Consider the following 19,703-nt stretch of genomic DNA (forward strand, 5'->3'; position numbering starts at 1 on the left):
AGTGGGAGGGATTGGGAGCTTGGGCTTATCAGACACAACCTGGAATAGATTTACAAGAAGATCCTGCTGAATAGCATTGAGAACTATGTCTAGATACTCATGTTGCAACAGAAGAAAGGGTGGGGGAAAAACTGTAATCGTAATGTATACATGTAAGGATAACCCGACCCCCTTGCTATACAGTGGGAAAATTAAAAAAAATAAAAAAATAAAAATAAATAAAATAAAATATCAGGAACAAAAAAAAAAAAGAAAGAAAAAGAAAAGTCTTCTTTTTCTTTTTCTTTTTCTTCTTTTGCGGAACCAGAGAATGCAGAAGTTCAAGGGATCTTGGGCCAGGGATCCAATCCAAGCCACAGCAGTGACAGCACCAAATCCTTAACCGCTAGGCCACCAGAGAACTCCCTGAGCAAGGTCTTAAAAGAGATGAGGGCATGAGTCATATGGATATTGGGGCCAGGGGGGAACAACCCAGGCAGAGGAAAGAGTCAGCTCTATCTATAGGTAATGACGTGAGGTCCCCTCCACTCAGCGACTGTTAACTACCCACTCCCCCCTTTCCTTCCTCTGGCAGAAATGTCAGGATCCAGGTGACCACTTAATATACCCTCTAGCTTCAGCAACAATGACAGTCTGGCTTCAGAAGTTCAGAAGTTCTTTGTTCACGTACACCTGCCACCTGCAGGAGTGCCTTCCCTAACTCATCATAGGAGCCTCAGCCTTCGAAAATCATTGCTGCTGTGGCTTTGGCCCACATGGGGAGCACAGGAGCCCTCAGAGAGCAAGATGGGGCTCTCACTAACTGCTATGCCTCTCAAGGAACCCCTACCCCAGCACACATCATAGCTAGGATGGTGCCTAGGGTGCAGTTACATGGGGAGAGGAGAGAAGGGAAGGGTGCAGTTACATGGGGAGAGGAGAGAAGGGAAGGGACCCATTTTTACTAAGGCAAATCTGGGTTCAAATATTATTCTGCCACTAACTAGCTCACGTACCCTTAGAAATCACTGAAGCCCTCTGAGCCTCAATTTTCCCATCTGTAAAATGAGCATGAAAATATCAATTCTGCACAGTGGCTGTGAGAGCTCAATGAGATAAGATTCGTGAAAGTGGCAGCAAACATCTGGGGCTTACCAAAAAGTAGGCCCCTTTCCCTCTGTACCAAGAATGTGGGAGGCATTCACATTCTTAGTTCAGGTCCTAATTATTTTATTCACTTTGATGGGGACTGAATCTCCTTTCAAGGAGGTTATGAGGTTATAGTGAGACAGCAGGTAAAAATTATGCTTAGCATAGTTGCTGAACCAAAACAGGTTCTCCCTAGGTGTTTGGATACCTGGATGGATGGGGGAGAGAGGGAGGGAGGGAAGGAGGGATGGATGACTGGGTAGACGGGAAGATGATTGCTGCTAGGATATCAGGGGAAACATGATTTGTATTACAGAAATACCAAGTCTGCCCAAAAATCGAATCTTTCAACAAGAGGGTTTTATTGTATCTGTTTGTGGCCTTGAGTCTCAAGCACAGATATAAGATAAATGAGGAAAAACAGGCACAAACGTGCCCAGTTCTAGTCAACCACGGCCTATACATTCTACTCTTGTGTTTATGACTCACCTTGATGAGGTAAGGGGCCAGGTCCTCCCTGAGCCAATGTCCTCTAAGTGGGATCACTGGTAGTTCCCTGGGTCACGGCTGAGATCAGGAAGAAATGCAGGGGGAGGACTTCTTGATATGCAAGACGGCTTGAAAATCCTGACTGGTGATGCTTCATAGAAAGAATTACAGCGCAACCTTTCCCATAATCCTGTCTCCATTGCAAGAAGGGAGAAGCACAGCCAGCTCTGTGCTCACTGCAGCTCTGCACTATGTAATTTCTGCAATCACAGAGCCCCTCTGAGTCCCGTATTTCTAATAGCAAGATGAAGGGATTGGATCCTCCCAGCTCCAGAATGTTCTGATCCTCTAAAAATCCCTAACATCTTCCTTTAAAATATTACATGGATCTTTGGAAGAATACACCTTAAAGTCTTTCTGCATCCGTCCCTAAAGAGTCTCCTTAAACCCCTTCAAGTAAGTGCATGTATATGTCAATGAGTCTGTTTATGCATTACCTTGGGGGAACAGCAAGCTTTGAGACACACACAGCTCAATTCTAGGCCTTGCGTGGATACATTGATAATTACGATTCAATTCCTTCAACTACACTTCAAAAAAAAAAAAAAAAAAAGATTCGGTTCCTATCCCCAGGAAAGACAGATGTTGAAATGGATAAACTTCAGTAACCATAGCAATTATGCTATAAAAAAGTTGCACCTTCCCAGACCTAAAATGTTATTAGGAGACAGCCAATTACCCTGTTTGGAGGAATCCAGGAAGGCTGCCTGGAGGAGGTATACTAGGCTAAGTCAAAAAGAAGAGGAAGCATCCGAGAAAGTCACAGCCAGGCAGATGTCACAGGGGGAGTAAAGCTGGTTGTGTTCATAGTGGTACGGAGACCAAAAGGGCCCTAGCATGGGCTACAACCTAAAATACTTCTCCCACCCATCTGGGCCCTGGGTGGGAGTGAGACCCTGGCCTGTGTGCTGGGGCAACCTTCTGGGAGAAGCAAGGGGGCCATCACAAGTCACTATCTCAGAACTGCCTTTTTATTGAGCCCTTACTGAATGCAGACTCTTTGTGCTTTATCTCCATCACAGCCATGTTCCCTGAAGTGTGCTGTGCAAGTCTATAGGGCAGGTGAGGTGACAGTAGCCAGGACACCAAGAACACTATGACTTTAACACTTATGCATTATGTTTATGTTTACCGTCTATGTGTGGCAGGTGGCACTCATTTTCATTTACAATTTAGTTCTAAAGCATCCTTTAAAACAGGTTTAAATTTTAAAAAGTGGCTTGAATTAGAGATAAATATTTATTGAATCAAAATACAGATGGAACATTGCAAAAATTACAAGGGGGATACACAAACAGCTGAAATTCCAGAATCACCGCACTTTAATATATAAGCATTTATCTCCTTCAGAGATCTTTTGCTTGTAAGAAATAGATACTCAAATCAGCATAAGCAAAATAAGAGAATATATCCTAACAAGGGAATCTCACAAGAATCCAAAGGAGGCAGTGCATGAGTTTTGGGAAGGGCTGGGCCTGGAGGAAAGGAGCCAGCAGGCCCTGGAAGTGCCACCACCTTCTCTCTCCAGGCCCTACAGTGCCCCCTGCCCACCCCCACTCCGCTTTTCTCTGCACATCTACCTCCATCTCCTTTCTGAGCAGAGCTGTTTTCTCTACAAAGTTCAGGCAAGTGCCTCCCCTACCAGCCACAAACACACACACACACACACACTCACAGCTCAAGAGTTTATATATCTTCAGGTAAGTGGCCCACGGAGCCTGAAAGAGCATCCCTTGGAGTTCCCGTCGTGGTGCAGCGGAAACGAATCCGACTAGGGACCATAGGGTTGCAGGTTCAATTCCCGGCCTTGCTCAGTGGGTTAAGGATGCGGAGTCGCTGTGAGCTGTGGTGTATGTCGCAGACACGGCTCGGATCTGATGTTGCTGTGGCTATGGTGTAGGCCGATGGCTATAGCTCAGATTAGATCCCTAGCCTGGGTACCTCCATGTGCCACAGGTGCGGCCCTCAAAAGACAAAAAGAAAGAAAGATAGAAAGAAAGAAAGAGAAAAGGAGAGAGAGGGAGAGAGAGGGAGGGAGGAGGGAAGGAAGAAAGAAAAGAAAGAAAGCATCCCTGAATCTTGCCACTTATTCCTGAGAGAGAACACGACTGGCCCCACTAGAGCCAGGAGCTCACCCTTCAGCTGCCCTCAGAGGATTAGGGGGAACAAATTCTCAAAAAAAGGGAAAATGTGGGATGAGCACTCACCCTGAGCAAGAAGTGTCTGCTCCTCGTAACAACTCTATGAGGTAGGAAATTCAGCTCACAGTCCCTGGGCAGGAAGTGGCAAAGCCCTGACGTGAAGCTTGGTCTCTGTGATACCAAAGTTCAAGTACTCGGCTCGGTCCCTCTAGTCCCTGTCTGCTCCATCCCGCGGGCAGCTCCCATCCCAGACTCAAGCAGGTCTCTGGGAGGCAGTTATGATGATCAGTGCAGTATCCAGGAAACAAGGATCCTGGCTTTGTGGGGACACTGGCTGGAAGGGGGGAAGCGTTCTCAAAAGGACCACAGGGCTCTGGAAACCAGGAAAGCCTCCTCTCAGCCCCTGGTCTGGTCTGTGCCCAGAATTCAGAGCGCCTGCCTGCCCTCGGGATCATAACTGCCCCCTCACCCCCTGGAAGCTAAGGCAAGAGGGACACCCCCCCCCCCCCCCGCAGAAAGTAAGGTAGGGAGAAGAGCTGACCGGCTCCTTCCACTCTGGAGGCCCCACCCACCCGAGATACTTCTCCGCCCAAGCGCCCTTCCCCTTGGAAGCCTACGTGCACTGCGGAGGTCTGGATGGCCCATTTGGTTTTGAGGAAGCTATGCTCACCCACAGTGGGTGGCTGCCCCACAGGAGCTATTTCATCAGAGTCCCTTGTCGAGATGAAAAAACGGATGTGGTGGTTTTATCTCTTCCACTGCCCCAGAGCTGACCCAGGCCTGTGCAGAAAGACACACCTGCCTCAGGAAACAGGCTCCCTCCCCGTCCTAACTTTCCGCCTACGTGTGGTTTATCTTCCCTGGTTGCCATGCAGGGAAGGTGAGTCAGGAGCAGGTCCCCCTAAGAAGTGTCCCAAAGACCTTGCGTGGCACCATTCTAGCTCAAAAGTCTGTCCCAAAGATAGTGCCACACCGCCTGGGGAGCACCCGTTCCATAACCCCTGATCTGTCTTGAGAGTGATAAAAGGAGTAGCTGCCCAAAATGTTAGGCTAGACTCCCAGATGAGTCTGGGACTGCTGCGCCGTTGGGGTCAACTGGGTGGCTCAGGGTCTGTACCCACGGATGCTCCTGGTCCTGAAATTCCTCCCAGTGCCATCAGACTCAGGCACTCAGGATGAGGTTACCCGCCAAGGTTATTAGGGCAAGTGCCCAAGGTGGCTGAATGGGGCTCATTCAAGCTCTGGATGTCCCAGCAGTCCGGCTCTGCCTTTGTCTCCACATCAATGAGGCAGCCTCCATACCGAAAAGGCCACCGGTGCCCAGGGAGGAGGTGCCAGGACCACAGCGGACAGCCCTTTTTTCTCCCAGATCAGTCCGTGATGTCCATGAAGGAGAAGCCTCTGGGCCTGCTACTTTTTGAGGGAATTGACAGGGACCTGGCTGAGTGGCACGACCACTTCCGTGCCCGTCTCTGTGGTGACCCGGGAGCATTTCCGGCTGCCACGCAGACTGTAGAACTTCTCGGAAAGGTGCTTGCGGAACTTCTTGGTGAGGAAACAGTAGATGATGGGGTCTAAGACACAGTTGGTACTGAGGAGGCAGAGAGTGATCTGATGCGCGTCGTTAATAGCCTGATGGAAGTTGCCGCTCTGGAAGCCCAGCTCGGCCAGGGTCCAGGGCAGCTGCACGATGTGGTGGGGGACGAAGCAGATGATGAACACAGCCAAGACCGTGCAGACCATCCAGAGTGCCCGGCGCTTGACCTCTGCATTGCGCTGCATCTGCACAGACTGTGTGAGCAGCGTGCGGATGATGACCAGGTTGCAGAAGAGAATGACGAGGAAGACGAGGAAGAAGCTGAACACGAGGAAGATGTGGATGATGAGTACGGGCATGCTGCCCTTCTCGTAATGCTCAAAGCAGCGAGTGAGGTTCCCCGCGCCGGTCTTGCTGAGCTCGATGTTGGTGGAGTCCAGGACGAAGAAGTAGGAGGCGGCGGCCACCATGGCCACCCAGATGATCAGGGACAAAGAGATGCCACGCTTGCGGGTGGTGGCCTGAGCGGTCTTGATGGGCCGTGTCACGGCCTGGAAGCGGTTGTAAGTGATGACAGCCAGGAAGGACACTGAGCAGTAGGTGTTAATGAAGAAGAAGCAGCCAGCCAGGTTGCACAGGAATTTGGGAAGAATCCAGTTGCCCTCATGGTAGTAGTAGATGATCCACAGGGGCAGAGTGACCAGGAAGAGCAGGTCTGCCATGGTGAGGTTCAACATAAAGATCTTTATCTCATTCAACTTCTTGGAGGGGTACACGCGGGCAAAGACCCACAGCACGTAACTGTTGGCAATGACCCCCAGCACAAAGATGATGCTGTAAAAAATCGGGAAGAGTGTGTATCGGAACTCAGAGTCCACACGCCAGGAATCATTTGGCTCCATCCTTATGGGCTGGAGGGGGCAGCTGGTCATAGGATCCTTCCTGTGCCTGGAAGACCCACAGGAATTCTGGTTAATTAAGGGCCAATAAGGAACTCTTATTTACTCAATTCCAAGACTCTCATTTTGCACATTTTATTTCTCTTTTTTGTTGTTGTTATTGTTGTTGTTGTTGTTGTTGTTGTTGCTATTTCTTGGGCCGCACCCGCAGCATATGGAGGTTCCCAGGCTAGGGGTCTAATCGGAGCCGTAGCCACCGGCCTACGCCAGAGCCACAGCAACTCGGGATCCGAGCCACGTCTGCAACCTACACCACAGCTCACGGCAACGCCGGATCGTTAACCCACTGAGCAAGGGCAGGGACCGAACCCACAACTTCATGGTTCCCAGTCGGATTCGTTAACCACTGCGCCACAACAGGAACTCCTCATTTTGCACATTTTAAAAACTCTAATATTGTTGGCCTCTTCCAATTAATTGGCAATTTTTTCCTTCCTACATAAAATAATGATGTTTTTAAAATAAATGGCATCAGAGATTCAGTAAAATCAGTGGCAGTTTATTTTCTTTTCTCTTGTCCCATTTAAAAATATACCTTTTTAGGAGTTGCTGTCATGGCACGGTGGTTAACAAATCTGACTAAGAACAATGAGGTTGCGGGTTCGATCCCTGGCCTCGCTCAGTGGGTTAACGATACGGTGTGGCCATGAGCTGTGGTGTAGGTTGCAGACTCAGCTCGGATCCCGCGTTGCTGTGGTTGTGGCGTAGGCTGGTGGCTACAGCTCCGATTCGACCCCTAGCCTGGGAACCTCCATATGCCGCGGGAGTGACCCAAGAAATGGCAAGCAGACAAAAAATAAAAATAAAAAATAAAAAAATAATTAAAATATACCTTTTTATTCTTGCTTTTGTTTTGGAGCCGCACCTGCAGCATATGGAAGTTCCCAGGCTAGGGGTCGAATCGGAGCTACAGCTGCAGGCCTACACCACAGCCACAGCAATGCCAGATCCTCGAGCCATATCTTTGACTTAGCACCACAGCTGATGGCAACACTGGATCCTTAACCCACAGAGCAAGGCCAGGGATCGAACCCACGTCCTCCTGGATCCTAGTCGGGTTCATTAACTGCTGAGCCACAATGGAAACGCCTAACTTTTTATTCTTTAGGTGATTTTAACTTGAAGTTTTGGATAATATATTTCTGGTGATGAAATATATGAAAATCTATATTATAAAATTTTTAATTTTCTTACAAAATTTGAATATTTTTCTTTTGAAATTTGATTTTTTTTTTCATTTTTGGGCCATACCTTCGGCATATGGAAGTTCCCAGGTTAGGGGTTGAATCAGAGCTGCAGCTGCCAGCCCATGCCACAGCCAGAGCCATGCCAGATCCAAGTCACATCTGTGACCTACACCACAGCTTGCAGCAATGCTGGATCCTTAACCCACTGAGTAAGGTCAGGGATCGAACCTTCATCCTCGTGAATACTAGTCAGCTTCATTACCACTGAGCCACATCAGAACTCCCCGAAATAAAAATTTGGATGGTACAGAGTTTCTATCATGGCTCAGCGGTTAACAAACCCAACTAGTATCCATGAGGATGCGGGTTCAATCCCTGGCCTTGCTCTGTGGGTTAAGGATCCAGCATTGCCGTGAATTGTGGTGAAGGTCAAAGATGCAGCTTGGATCCCATGTTGCTGTGGCTGTGGTGTAGGACGGCAGTTTCAGCTCTGATTCAACCCCTAGCCTGGGAACCTCCATGTGCTGCGGGTGTGGCCCTAAAATAGACAAAAAATGAAAGAAGGAAGGAAGGGAAGAAAACAAAGAAAGAAAGAAAGAAAGAAAGAAAGAAAGAAAGAAAGAAAGAAAGAAAGAAAGAAAAGAAAAGAAAGAAAGGAAGGAAGGAAGGAAGGAAGAAAGGAAGGAAGAAAGGAAGAAAGAAAGAAAATGTTGATGGTAAAATGTTCCATGTTAAAAAATAATTTTTGTGTTCATAAATCTGGAAAATACAGAGAAGTATATTCGGGTCACCCAGGCAATGAAATAATAGCCATTCATTAGAAAGAATGAGATCTGATTGTACTGACATGGAAAGTTATCCCTGGATAATATTGTTACTTAAAACAAAACAAAAAAGTTGGCATGACCCCATTACATATGTGTATATGATATGGAAAATGATCTAGGAGGATACATCTCAAAGAGTTGACAGTGGTGAGTAACCTCTGGGAAGATGAGGAGGGCTTGGTGAGAAGTTTATGTACTTTATACTTTTTGTTTGTTTGAACTTTTTAGGAGCATTTATTGGTTGAGTAATTTAGTTTTTAAATATAATTTTAAAAGAAAACTATACAGGGGTTCCCTTTGTGGCTCAGTGGGCTAAGGATCCAGAATTATCACAGCTGTAATGTGTGTCTGGTTCCTGGCCCAGGAACTTCTGCAATCTGAGGGCATGGCCAAAAAGAAAAAAAAAAGGGGGGGGGGAGTATACAGTGGAAAAACCCAGTAGACAACATTTTCACCAAGAGTAGCATCGTCATTAAGACGTGTCAACATCAGACTTTCCCACTGTGGATCAACAGTGCCTCTGCAGATTTGATCCCTGGCCCAGCACAGTAGACTAAGGATCCAGCATTGCACAGCTGTGGCATAGGTCACAGCTCCAACTTGGATTTGATCTCTGGCCAAGGAATCCATATGGCCAAATAAGGGGGGAAAAAAAGGCATGTCAACATCACATACCCTGATACGATGTACTGAAAAGGACACATCACTTCTGTGATATTCTTGCCAAAAATGCATACTCTCAATTCAGTCATAAGAAAACATCAGACAAACTCGAACTGTGAGACATTCTACAAGATGACTGATCAAAACTGACAAGGTCATGAAGGACTGAGGAATCATCTAAGATCAGAGGATTTGAAGGAGATGTGGGAAAGCTTAGTGCAATGTGGGATCCTGCGTTGTATCTGGGAACAGAAAAAATCATTAAAGGAAAAACTGGTGAAGTTCAAATAAGGTCTATAATTTAGATAGTACTGTATCCATGCTCATTTCCTAGTTTTGATCATTGTATTTTGGTTTTATAAATCAAGAATGTTGGGAGAAGAGCAGACATAAACTCTTTGTATTACTTTGCAACTTTTGAGGCCTAAAATTATTTCAGAGCAAAAGGTTTAAGTACAGTGGACCCTTAAACAACATAGGTTTGAATTGTGTGGGTCCATTTATACATGGATTTTTAAAAACTAAATGCACACTACGATACTACATGACCCATGGTTGGTCGAATTCACAGGCATGGAGCCAACTGTAAGTTAGAAGCAGATTTTCAACTGCTTGGAGGGTTGGCACCCCCCCCCACTCCTAAGTTGCTCAAGATTCAAATATATATATATGCTTTTCTTTTGTTTTTAGGGCTGCATCTGCAGCATATGGAATTTCCCAGGCTATGGGTCTAATCGGAGCTACAGCTGCCGCCCTACACCACAGCCACAGCAACACAGGATCCAAGCCACATCTGCAACCTACACCACAGCTCACGGCAACACCGTATCCTTAACCTACTGAGCGAGGCCAGGGATCGAACCCACAACCTCACGGTTCCTAGTCGGATTTGTTTCCCCTGCACCACGATGGGAACTCTAATTCCAACATATATTAAAGATTAAAACTAGTCATAATCCTGCTACTTAAAGTCTGGTCCATTCTCAACAGTTCTTCATCTCCATCCACTCTCCTTCAAAACCAGTTTTTCCCTTCCTCCCCCTTGTTCTTCCCACTATGTTGCCATACAAGAGCCTGGAAGCCCCTCTGATGTCTGTGTTGGAGCTGGAGGGAACAGGATGGCAGAGGCTCAGCTGGGATGAAGCAAAATTCAACGCTCACCATATATCCTAGTACAGTGAAAAGAGCAGGGAATTGGGAGTGAGAAGCAAGGAAGACAATCAACACTCTGGGGCACCTCTTTTGGAGCCAGGTACCCATGCCCTACCTCACCTGAGTCCCACAAAAGTCCTTTTGAGATAAAAGGTAAAATCCCCATTTACAGAACAGGAAGCTATAGAGTGCCATCCTATCTAGTGCCACCTTCTCACTAAGGCTCCAGCCAAAATGGACTTCCCACCCAGAATTTTCTTGTCTCAGCCTCCACCCATACCCCATGCCCCTGCCTTAAACATCCTTCCCCAGCCACACCCCGCTTCCACCTGGCCAACTCATGCTTCGGACCTTAGCTGAATTTCACCTCTTCAGGGAGATCTTCAGTGACCTCCAGGTCAGGTCAAGTCCCATCTCAAAGCTCCCTGTACTTGTGCGGCTTGAAGTGGGATCTCAGTTCCCAGACCAGGGATTGATCCCAGACCACAGCGGTGAGAGTGCTGAGTTCCAACCACTAGAACACCAGGGAACTCCCTCCCTGAACTTCTTAAATCTTAGTACAATTGTAATCATATTCGTGTTTGTATGATTGTTTCGTGCTCTCCCACTTAACTGTGAGCAAGATCAAGGACCTTGTCTGTCTATTCAACACTATTCCAGCACCATGAACCAATAAATAAAAGGAATGGGTAATAAGCTTTGTTAATTACACCCATCCCTTAGGAAGCCCAAGAGCAGTGAAAATACTTGGTGAAGTCTATAGATACTTACAGATGAGTTTAAAGAAAGCACTGGCTGTAATTGGAATTCTATTGATTCACAAAAATTTTGTTCTTTGCTCCATTTACTGTGGTGGTGGTTTGTCTATGTTAATTGAATAAATTCCAATTATTGCTATAAGCCATTGGGATTCCTTTAAAAACAAAAAACACTCTCAAGTCACCTTGTGAATTACATAGCTGATTTAAATTACATAGTGGTGTTTTTGGGGTTTTTTGTTTTTCCTTTTCCAGAGGTGGCATATGGAAGCCCCAAGTCTGGGGATCAAATCCAAGCTGGAGCTTCTTAACCCACTATGCCACAGTGGGAGCTCCTGAATTACAGTTTTATGCTCCTTCTCCAGAAGTAAAATTGCTAAATTCTTCTCAGCTGGGAACTTTTCCACTCCTAAAGCTGGAACTTTTCCACTGCCATCTGATCCCCAAAGTGTAGGATAATTCTCAAAGTGTAGACCACGTAAATGAGGAATGAGAGAGGTCTATCTCTGAAATTTTTCAGGGGAACTATGAGGTCAAAACTATCATAATCATAATACCAAGACATTATTTACCCTTTCACTGTGTTGACATTCATGCTGATGGTACAAAATGGTAAGCCCAACATCTGGCTCATTGGCACAAATCAAGGCAGAGACACCAGGCTATTATAAGAGTCATATTCTTCACAACCATGTACTCAGTACAAAAAAATTTTTAAAAAGCCAATTTTAGGAGTTCCCATCGTGGTTCAGTGATTAACGAATCCGACTAGGAAACATGAGGTTGCAGGTTCGTTCCCTGGCCTCGCTCAGTGGGTTAAGGATCCGGCATTGCCGTGAGCTGTGGTGTAAGGTCGCAGACACCGCTCGGATCCTGCGTTGCTGTGGCTCTGACGTAGGCCAGCAGCAACAGCTCCGATTAGACCCCTAGCCTGGGAACCTCCATATGCTGCAGGTGTGGCCCTAAAAAGACAAAAAGATGAAAAAAAAAAAAAGCCATTTTCAGGGGTTCCTGATATGGTGCAATGGGATCAGTGGCATCTCGGGAGCACTGGGACGCAGATTCAATCCCTGGTGCGGCGCAGTGGGTTAAGGACCCGGTTTGCCCCAGCTGCAGCTTAGGTTACAACCTCATATCTGATCTGATCCCTGGCCTGGGAACTCCATATGCTGTGGGGCAGCCAAAAGAGAGAGAAAACAAAAAGCCAATTTTTTTTTTTTTTTTTTTTTTTTTTTGTCTTTTTAGGACTTCATCCAGGGCATATGGAGATTCCCAGACTAGGGTCGAATCAGAGCTGTAGCCGCTGGCCTATGCCACAGCCACAGCAACACAGGATCCAAACCTCATCTGTGAGCCACCACGGAACTCCAGACCCCCCTAACCCACTGAGCAAGGCCAGGGATCGAACCTGCATCCTCATGGATACTAGTCGGATTTGTTTCTGTTGTGTCACAACGGGAATGCCCAATATCTTGTGATGAAAGGTCAATATTTGGAAGAACTGTTTATCTCAGTGAACCATTGTTTTCCAAAGAAGGAAAGTATGATGTTTCGAAATTACAGAGAGGAAAAGGATTCAAAGGGAAACAGACCAATACATTACAGTGTTAACAGATGACAAAAAGTTCATTGATATGATTCAGATTCCACACTGCAACTAACCTTTAAGAAACTACCATTTGTGGAGTGCTGATCAAAGAAGAGTATCACCAATTATACGAAAAAGCCACTAAAATAGTCCTCCCTTTACAAATACACATCTGTGTGAGGGCAGATTTCTTTCATAAACTTCAACCAAAACAACACATCATATAGACTCAAGGCAGAAGTGGGTATGAGAACGCAGCTGTCTTCTATTAAACTGAACATTAAAGAGACACACGAAATTAAATGCTACTCTTCTCCCTAAATTGTTTACGTTTTTAAATTTTCAGCTATTTTCCACAAAAAAAAATGTTATTTATGTTAACAAGAAATGAGTTTATTATCGGTCTTTATATTTTAAAACAAAACATTTTAGAATGGATAGTTTTCATTTCGAACGTGGTAAAACTTGGTGGCTATAACCCATGTAAACAAAAGCTGTCTGGGACCCTCCTTAAGTCCTGAGACCGGAAGATTTGCAAATGAATGATCCATAACCTCAGCTCACTGCCCCTCCCTCCATTTCCCTTGCACCTAAGAGGATGGTTCATTTGGGGCCGGCCCTGATTCTTTCTCCTGCCGGTCTCATGCCTTAGGGGATTGCGTTCCCAGGGCCTGAGAGGCAGGGAGGCAGCCCACAGCTGGGCAGTGTGTGATGCTCACTCCAGGTCTGTGAGGAAGTCACGTCTCTATCCATCCCCCACCCCACCCCTCACCCCCAACCATAAGTAAATGCCTTCCTCTTCTTGGGTTTAGGCTTCAGCTCAGTGAGGGCAGGGACAACTATCCTCAGAGATTAGCCATCAGGGGCTCTCAGGCCATTTTGTTTGCTTGCTTTGTTTGTCTTTTGTCTTGGTTTGGTTTTTTGGTCTTTTTAGGGCCATACCCATGGCATATGGAAGTTCCCAGGCTAGGGGTCGAATCAGAGCTGTTGCTGCCAGCCTGCACCACAGCCACAGCCACGTGGGATCCTACCCACGTCTGCGACCTACACCACAGCTCCCAGCCACGCTGGATTCTTAACCCACTGAGCGAAGCCAGGGTTGGAACCTGAGTCCTCATGGATGCTAGTCAACATCGTTTCTGCTAAGCCACCATGGGAACTCCTCTCAGGCCTTTTTGCAAGAAAGACTCAGAAATAGAAAAGTAGTAAGTGTTATAATGGTCAAGGTTGTAGCTGTCAGGGTGGTTCTGAGCGGGGCATGCAGCCCAGAGTTGAGGGTCGGGAACAACTCCTGCTGATTCTGAAGGAAGAGAAGGAGTTAGCCTGATGTAGCCGGGAGACAGAAGAACCCTGGAAGAATAGGAGAGGATGTCCCCTGTTCTCAGGGAACTTGAGACGTTTGGTTTGGCTAAAACTTAAAGGTAGGCATGGGGTGAGGAAACATAAGGCCTACCCAGTAAGCATCAGCCAACTGAAGCAGGGTCTTAAATCCTATGCTAAAGGACTTTGTACTGGATTCTGCAGAAAATGAAGAATCATTGTGAGAGTTTAGAGTTTGTGGAAGATGGCTTTGACTGCTGTGTGCAGAATAAACGGGAGGGGCATCAGATCAGCGGCAGGGAGAGAGCAAAGAGATCATTGCAACTGTCCAGTGAGTCACAGGAGGCTTGGACTGTGGCAGAGCAGATGGAAATGGATGCTTGTGAGAATGATTTGGGAGATCAAAGGGACAGAACATAGTGAGAGAAAGGGAGGAGTCAGGACTGCCGGGTTTCCGGCCCAGATGATGGAGCTGGGTGGTATCTGTCTTCACGGAGATTACACTGAGAAGGAAGCATGTGGGGTGAGGAGGATGAATTCCCTGGGAGACATACAAGAATGTTTTCCTCTGAAACATCCAAGAGGACCCAGGGTTAAACACTGAAAACTGGTGGCGAAGCAGTGGTGCACCCAACGAGCATCCATAAGGACACAAGTTCGATCCCTGGCCTCGCTCAGTGGGTTAAGGATCTGGCATGGCCATGAGCTGTGGTGTAGGTTGCAGATGAGGCTCAGATCCCTCTCGTTGCTATGGCTGTGGCGTAGGCCAGCAGCTACAGCTCCAATTGGATCCCTAGGCTGGGAACTTCCATAGGCCACAGGTGTGGCCCTAAAAAGAGAAAAAATAAATAAGTAAAAGAGAGGTCAGAGGAGAAGGAGACAGTTTGGGTCAAGCAGCAAGAGGAGAACCCGGAGAGTGTCACGCTGGAGACCCAACAGAAGAAAGTTTCACAAGCATGGAAGCAAGTGGCCAACAGTGTGAAAAGCCACCGGGAGATCCAATACAATGCAGACAGAAAAGCAAACTTTGCCCAGGGCCTTTTGGGAATCCATCTCCTGTGAAAAGAGGGAGAACAGTTTCTGAAAGCATGAGTTGAGGAATGAATGAAGGGCAAGGAAGTGGAACATCAAATTCTCATTCAGGAGGCCCAGTTGAGCAAATAAATGCTGTGTATGGATCTTGTGTGTATCCTGAGCCAAAGAAACTGTGAAAACCATTTGTTAGCCAACTGGGAGAACGCAAACACAAAGGAATAGATGGAATTAGGGAATGGATGCAAATTTTGTGAGGTGGTGATCACGATTATATATGTTTTTATATTTTAAATTCCTTATCTATTATATACACATACTGAAGTATGTCTAGGTGAGATCATACCGTATCTGGGTTTTACTTTAAAATATCCCAGGAAAGGAGTTCCCATCACGGCTCAGTGGTTAACGACTGGGAACCGACTAGGAACCATGAGATTACGAGTTTGATCCCTGGCCTCACTCAGTGGGTTAAGGATCTGGCGTTGCTGTGGCTGTGGTGTAGGCTGGTGGCATCAGCTCTGATTAGACCACTAGCCTGGGAACCTCTATATGCCACAGATGCAGCCCTAGAAAAGACAAAAAGACAAAATAAAATAAAAATATCCCAGGAAAAACATGCCTTGAGGCAGGTTCCCAGGAACCCAACCTGTGATGATATGTACTCAGGCCTCCCCCGTCCACTGGGTCCACACAGGAGGCCCAGCAGAGGTAGGCATCTTCCTTCTAAATGTAGGACCAGAATCAGTTCCTTGGGCAGAACCTCTGCCCTTGCCCAGAGCCTAGTCCTTGGTGCCTCTGGTACCTATTACCCAGGCTCTTCCTGCTTCTGCTGCCTTCCATCCAGTCATAGGTCCACATGTAACTCCCACTCCCTCGGCCTTCATCCCAAACTTAGTACCCAGATGTCCCCTGAAATCCCCCAATATGTAATCAGCCGAGTCTGCTCTGGATCCTGGGGCTCATTTACCTGCCTTCGTTCATGCTTCCCTCCCCCTCTCTGCCTGGCTAACTAGTGATCATCCTTTAAGGCTGCTCAGGCCTCTTTGCACCAAGGTAGATCTTCCTCAGCTCCCTGACTCTTTCATATCCTGCTCTCTCTCCTCAGGCCTGCTGAAGTGCCCACCCTCTGGGCTCTCAAAGCTCACTGAAACTGCCTGTGTGCACCCTCCTGCCACTAGAGCGTAACTGCTGGAGGGCAGAGACCATGTCCATCCATTCCCCTGACATCCTGCTGGGCACGGGCCCTGTGTTGGGGACACTGCAAAATAAAACAGACAAGATCCTGCCCTTAAGGAGGTTATACTCTAGTCATGGAAAACAGACAAAAATAAGCAGAGAGAGGAGTTCCTGCTGGGGGCAGTGGGTTAAGAATCTGATAGCAGTGGCTCTGATCACTGTGGAGGCACAGGTTTGATCCCCAGCCCAGCACAATAGATTAAAGAATCCAGCCTTGGGTTTCCTGTGGTGCAGCGGAAATGAACCTAACTAGTATCCATGAGGATGCGGGTTTGATCCCTGGCCTTGCTCAGTGAGTCAGGGATCCAGGGTTGCCAGGAGCTATGGTGTGGGCCGAAGACACGGCTTGGATCCCGAGTTGCTGTGGCTGTGGTTTCAGCCACAGCCTGGGAACTTCCATGTGCCCCAAGTACGGCCCTAAAAAGCAAAAAAAAAAAAAAAGAGAGAGAGAGAGAGTAGAGCGATAAATGAACAAAGTAATTTCAAATTGTGGTGAATTCAATAATAGCAATAAAAATAGTGACATGATGCTGATTGGATAGGGGGCTGCTTAAAACAGAGTGACCAAGGAAGGGTTCCCAGAGGAGGTGACATATAAATGAAATCAGAGGCAGATTTACCATCAAGTCAATGATGACAAAGCTTCGAGATCCCCTCCTGGGCCTTGCTTCTAGATGTATATTTATAATTTGGTGTCTTTTCTTCAAAGAGGGGCCCCCAAAGGGTACAAGCTTTAGGATCCTGCAAAACCTGAGTCTTCCTCTGGCTAGGATCTAAAAGGTGAGAAGGAACAAATCAAGAGAAAAATCCAGCAGTGTATTCCAGGCAAAGGACAGCATGTGCTAAGGGCCTGCAGTGGGATTAAGCTCATGACATTTTGAGCTATAAATAAATGTGTCATTTTCAAGGAACTTCTGAAGGTCATTTCCCCAGAGAAATGGAAAGAGTAAGATGAGATCATGGGGCAACAGATGCCAAATGACTCTGATGCCATGGTAAGGGGGTGGACTTTATTTTATAAACCCCAAAGGGTTGCTGGAGTGTGTCAAGCATATGAATAATGTGATGGGACTCTCAGCAGCTACTGGGCAGAGAAGGGATGGTAGGGGACAAAAATGGAAACAAAGAGACTATTTCGGAGGCAAAAGATGATGGTGACATGAACCAGAAGGTAGCATTTCCAATTCCCCTCTCCAGACCCAATTCCCAGCACAACTTTGGCTAGAATAGGAGCTTGATAAACACTTGTCTAGTGAACAAACATCTAACAGCCACCAAGATGGACCTTTTGGAATTCCCTGGTGGCCTAGCTGGGGAATTCCCGTCATAGCTCAGTGGTTCAGCGAAACTGACTGGCATCCATGAGGACATGGCTTCAATCCCTGGCCTTGATCAGTGGGTTAAAGATCTGGCGTAGCTGTGAGCTGTGGTACAAGTCGCAGACGCGGCTCAGATCTTGTGTTGCTGTGGCTGTGGCGTAAGCCAGCAGCTACAGCTCTGATCTGACCTCTAGCCTGGGAAGCTCCATATGCCTCGGGAGCAGCCCTAAAAAAAAAAAAATCCAGTGTTGTCACTGCTATGGCACGGGTTCGATCCCTGGCCCAAGAACTTCTGCAGGCCTCAGGTGCAGCTGAAAAAAGAAGACTGACCCTTTTGTGAGAGCTGCGAGAGGGCTGATCCAGGAAGAAGTAGAGGTCTGATCTCTCCAATGATGTAAAAGCACCAATGACTGCCTGCTCCCCAGAGCAGCCTCCAAACAAGGCAGAGTGAACCCTCTACAACCTCACTCCTCCAGCTGTGGAGCTTGGACCAGCAGCAGCAGCAGCATCACTTGGGAGGCTCTTGGAAATGCAGAACCTACTAACTACTGCATTTGGAATGGATAAGCAGTGAGGTCCTGCTGTACAATACAGGGAACTACATCCAATCACTTGTGATGGAACATGATGGAGGATAATGTGAGAAAAAGAATGTATAATTGGGGCACTTTGCCGTACAGCAGAAATTGACAGAACATTGTAAATCAATTATAATTTTTTTTAATTTTAAAATAAATTTTTAAAAAATTTTGAAATGCAGAACCTCAAACTCTACCCCAGACCTTCTGTATCAGAATCTGTAATGGAAGAAGAGTCCCAGGTGATTCACTTGCACATAGAAGTGTGAGCAGTGCTGGGCCTCAACACAGTGCTGGCCACATGCTTGCCTATTCTAACACCTTCTACGGCCCCCCCATGGCCCAGGACCAAGTGCAAGCCCCTTTCCCACCTTAACTCCCACCAGCCTCTACTGCCGCTTGCCCTCTACTCCAGCTACACCGAATTTGCTGCTTCTCTGAAAACTCTATTTCTCCTCAAACCTCTGTGCCTTGCACATACTGTGGCTCCTACTGAGAATGCATTTTGCCTATTGCTTTACCCAGAAAAATCTCACTCATCTTTTAAGATCTAATCTAAAGAGTGCTTTCTCTGGGACGCCTTCCCTGATTGCCCCAGGCAGAATGAGTAACCTTCTCTGGGTTGCCGTGGTACTGGGCACATCCCTCAGCAGAGCACTTGATACAGTATGTTGTAAATACTGATTTCTCTTTTTTTTTTTTTTTGGCTGTGCAACCACCCGCGGCATATGGAGTTTCCCAGGCTAGGGGTCTAATCGGAGCTACAGCTGCCAGCCTACACCACAGCCACAGCAACACCAGATCCGAGCTGCGTCTGTGACCTACACTACAGCTCACAGCAACGCCAGATCCTTAACCCATTGAGAGAGGCCAGGGATTGAACCTGCGACCTCATGGTTCCTACCCGGGATTTGTTTCCACTACGCCATGATGGGAACTCCTATAAATACCGATTTCTGTGGCTGTTTCCTCACCAGGTTGAGAGCTTCTTGAGGGCAGGGACGAGACCCTTTTTAATCTCTTTATCCTTCATGTCAGATACTGGGGATGAATGAACAAATGAATGACCAGACCACTAACAATTACTCAGAGGGAACCGGCATGAAGCAAAGTTGACCAGTCTCTCTGGGGAAGCCATGGCGGGGTAGGGAGAAGGACTTTGGAGTCAGAAAGACCTGGATTCTTACCTGGCTCTGCCATTTACTTGCTATGTGACCTTGGGCAAGTGACTTCACCTCTCTGAGTCTCAATTTCTTCATCTGTAAAATCTTATAACCCTAACAATGGTTCCCAAGATAAGCATGCGAAGTGGCCACAAATGGCCAGGCCTTCATCTCACCAGTGGCCCAGGCACTTGGACCCAGGGAAGGGGACTATGGGTCCCCCGTGACCCCAGGGGTTGTAACTCACATACTGGCTTTCCTGCCAGCTCCAGACAGGGCATCAGGCTAATGCCAATAAAGCTCTCAGCAGGTCAGGAAGGCAATGAACATTTGGAAGGAGAAGGAGGAGGCGGCTCAAACCGCTTAACATGTGAGCTGGGCTCCCTGATGGATCAAGGCTGCGCAGCAGGCCCAGGCTTAGCACTTACGCTGGGTGGGCTAGGGGGTGGGCCAGGGGGCCATAAATATTCACAGAGACATGAGAATCCTGCCATCTGGATCTCCCACCCTCTGCCCTGCAGTGTTCAGTCCCAGCCCTGACTCTGACTCCAATTCCCATCCTG

At 47.2% G+C, this 19,703-nt stretch overlaps 1 protein-coding gene across 3 annotated transcripts in view; it reads right to left on the reverse strand.

Moving 5' to 3' along the window:
• Positions 1–2,897: 2,897 nt before the first annotated feature.
• Positions 2,898–19,703, reverse strand: part of PTAFR (platelet activating factor receptor) — a 37,113-nt gene continuing 20,307 nt past the window's right edge. For 2 of the 3 annotated variants that reach the window (XM_021095662.2, NM_001444938.1), the window contains 1 exon segment: positions 2,898–6,303. In XM_021095662.2, coding sequence (XP_020951321.1) covers positions 5,229–6,287 — 1,059 coding nt within the window. In that variant the 5' untranslated portion in view covers positions 6,288–6,303 and the 3' untranslated portion in view covers positions 2,898–5,228. 3 annotated transcript variants of the gene reach the window in all.

This window comes from Sus scrofa, chromosome 6 (genome assembly GCF_054392235.1).
Source record: "Sus scrofa isolate SSC_HxYL_T2T_F1_AM1 chromosome 6, Sscrofa_HxYL_maternal_Yorkshire_Landrace_v2.0, whole genome shotgun sequence".
Lineage (NCBI taxonomy): Eukaryota > Metazoa > Chordata > Mammalia > Artiodactyla > Suidae > Sus > Sus scrofa.